Here is a 2,557-nt window from a genome sequence, read left to right on the forward strand (position 1 = left end):
TTTTTTTTGATTTTTTTTTTTACAAAAAGGTAACTTATGCAACATTTAATAAATAAGAAAACCAATCGTACACACTAACTTGATTGTAGAAAAAAAGAAATAAACCAACCAAAAGCCAAGAAGAATTAACTTTCCAAAACAGTCCCTCCTTGACCTGCCACAAAGGAAAAAAACCATTAAGGGGAGACTATTTCAGCACCAGACATGGCTGGACAGCTCCAAGATCCTCTGATTTCTCCAAACAAGTCAAAGGTGTCCATGTGGGGCAGGGATTGGGAGGGGAGGGGAGGGGAGAAGCAGACAGCTGCTGTGTTGGTTTCAGTGCATTTAAAGGTTTTTGTACTCGGCCAGCGAGAGACATTTCTAAAAGTAAATTAAACTTCCTATCTTGGAAAAGGTAATTGTGAGAAGGTAAGTGGGTGGAAGAGGTTACCTGTCTTTAACTTTTGTTGGTTGTGTGTGTGTGTGTGTGTGTGTGTGTGTGTGTGTGTGTGTGTGGATGTGTGTGTGTGTTTCTCTCCTGGGACCTTTTCTGTGGCCTCCGATAGTCCTGGTGCTTAAAAATACCAACGTGGCTCTTTTCATATACTACTAGCAGAGGGTGAACCGAGGGGCGGGAGAGAAGCTCAAGGAAAAGTGGAAGCTTGGGAGGCCAGGAGGGCAGGAAGCTAGCGAAACCTTAACTTGACAGCTATGTACATCACGGGGGCCCCCGCCCCTCCCTTTTGCGTGGGGTGTCGATGCCTGAAGTGTATTTGGTAGCTTGTGCGGTTTCTCCTCCTGACTGAGGGGGGTGGGCACGGGGTGGAGAGGAAAGAAGCATCCTTCCCTGACAATGAGAAATGATGCCATTTGTCATGCGCTTGGATTGTGTGATTAGTATTATCGTAATTACTATAAATATTAATAAAGTATTGTCAGCGTTCTTTCTCTTCCTCTGAGACTTTCCTCACCCAATATTTACAAATACCGCACAGTGCCTCGGCGGAGGAGAAACGAGAGTCCAAGGGAGGACAGAGGAGAAAAGGAGGGGGAGGCTGGAGAGGCCAGATGGAGAATGGGAAGGAAGGAAGGAAGCAAGGAAGAAGGAAGGAAGGAAGGAAGGAAGGAAGGAAGGAAGGAAGGAAGGGGAGGGAGCGGGGAAGATGCTGGGAATAGGAAGGGGTGAAGAAGACAGGTGTGGGCCCATCAGGACAGTACCACCGTCTGTACAAGGCCCTCGCCAGCTGTGTCCGAGCAGGAAGAAGCTGCGCGCACTCCTTGCGGACTCGGGGTTGGTAGAGGAGGCGCAGGAGCACGGGGACCGTGGCATGGGAGGCCAGGGGACGAGGAGGTGGTGGCCTTGGAGGGTGCGTAGAAGGCCGAGTCTCGGGGCTGCCTCTCCAGCCGGTTTTCTTTCCCCTGGATCGGGGCCTGCCCACCTGCCCGGGGCAGCCGCCCAGCTCCTCGGCTCCCGCTGCAGTGATCCCTCTCGTACTCCTCCTGAGCCCTCTGCATCTTCCGCTTCTTCATCCTGCGCTTGTGGACGTGGAAGGTGGAGAGGGACAGCACGAGGAGGCAGAAGATGAGGGTGACCAGGACAGTCAGCACCAGCGTGGAGGAGAAGGACTGGAAGAGCTGCTGTCCCACCTGCGTGATGCACGTGCCGCCGCCCCCCGCGCCCGGGCCGCGGCCCCCGGCGTGGCTGCTGGCGTTGGGGGAGGCTAAGGTCCGGTTGAAGAGGCAAGGCGGCAGCGCCAGCCTCAGCTCTTTGGGCGCCCTGGCACTCATTGGCACGGGGCTGGGAGGGGCCGGGCCCACCAAGCTTCCTCTCTTGGGCACACTGTTCCCACTAGCCCAGCAGGAGGATGGAGCCCACGCCACCCCAAACTACTCCCTGGCGCGGGAGCGAGTGGTGCGCACCAGCCGAGCACGGAGGGAGCCACCGCTGGCGGGCACGCCGGCCACAGAGCGACTGGCGCGGGCCAGAGGGATCCTCTCCTCCCGTCCCTCCTGGAAGGGTCTTTTATTTCCCTCGCAGAGGCACCCGGCTGCAAAGAGAACAGGCTTCGTTAGGGTTCTCGAGCTGACAACAAGGGTGGGTGCAGAGCACAAAGATGTGTGGGCACCGCCGAGCGAGCACCCGCCCCGGGACGCACCGCCCAGCCCCGCGGCTCCCCACGCGGGCTCGCCGGGGGTCTAAGCCCCGCACCGCCCCGCGTGCACATTACTCAGCAGATAAGGCAGTCTCGCCGCCGCGTCCTTCACAACTTTCCACCCGCCCTGGGTGCCATTTGCCTGGATCCCTCCTTTCCAGCACCCACTCGGGGTCCCCAAGTGGGTCCCCGGAGGAGGGGGCAAGGAACGCAGTCCTCCTTTCCTGTCCCCCAGGTCCCCCTCCAGCCTCCCCCATCTCAGGATGGTGCCCCAGGCCCGGGGGACAATTCTGGCACCGCATCCCACTCTGCCTCCCGGTCCCCGGCCGGTGGTGGAGACACCGGATCGGTGCCCAGTCGCCTCTTTGTGTCTCTGCCTTCTTCTCCGCACCCTCACCTCCACCACCACCTCCCCCCTAAAA

General features: G+C 57.9%; 1 protein-coding gene across 1 annotated transcript; it reads right to left on the bottom strand.

Moving 5' to 3' along the window:
• Positions 1–453: 453 nt before the first annotated feature.
• C27H11orf87 (chromosome 27 C11orf87 homolog) lies at positions 454–2,097 on the bottom strand. The gene has a single exon (XM_090319564.1). The coding sequence runs from the start codon at positions 1,768–1,770 to the stop codon at positions 1,189–1,191; it is 582 nt and encodes a 193-aa protein (XP_090175690.1). The 5' UTR covers positions 1,771–2,097; the 3' UTR covers positions 454–1,188.
• Between the last annotated feature and the right edge of the window lie 460 nt (positions 2,098–2,557).

This window comes from Megascapheus bottae, chromosome 27 (assembly GCF_031878675.1).
Source record: "Megascapheus bottae isolate mThoBot1 chromosome 27, mThoBot2.hap1, whole genome shotgun sequence".
In the NCBI taxonomy this organism is placed as follows: domain Eukaryota; kingdom Metazoa; phylum Chordata; class Mammalia; order Rodentia; family Geomyidae; genus Megascapheus; species Megascapheus bottae.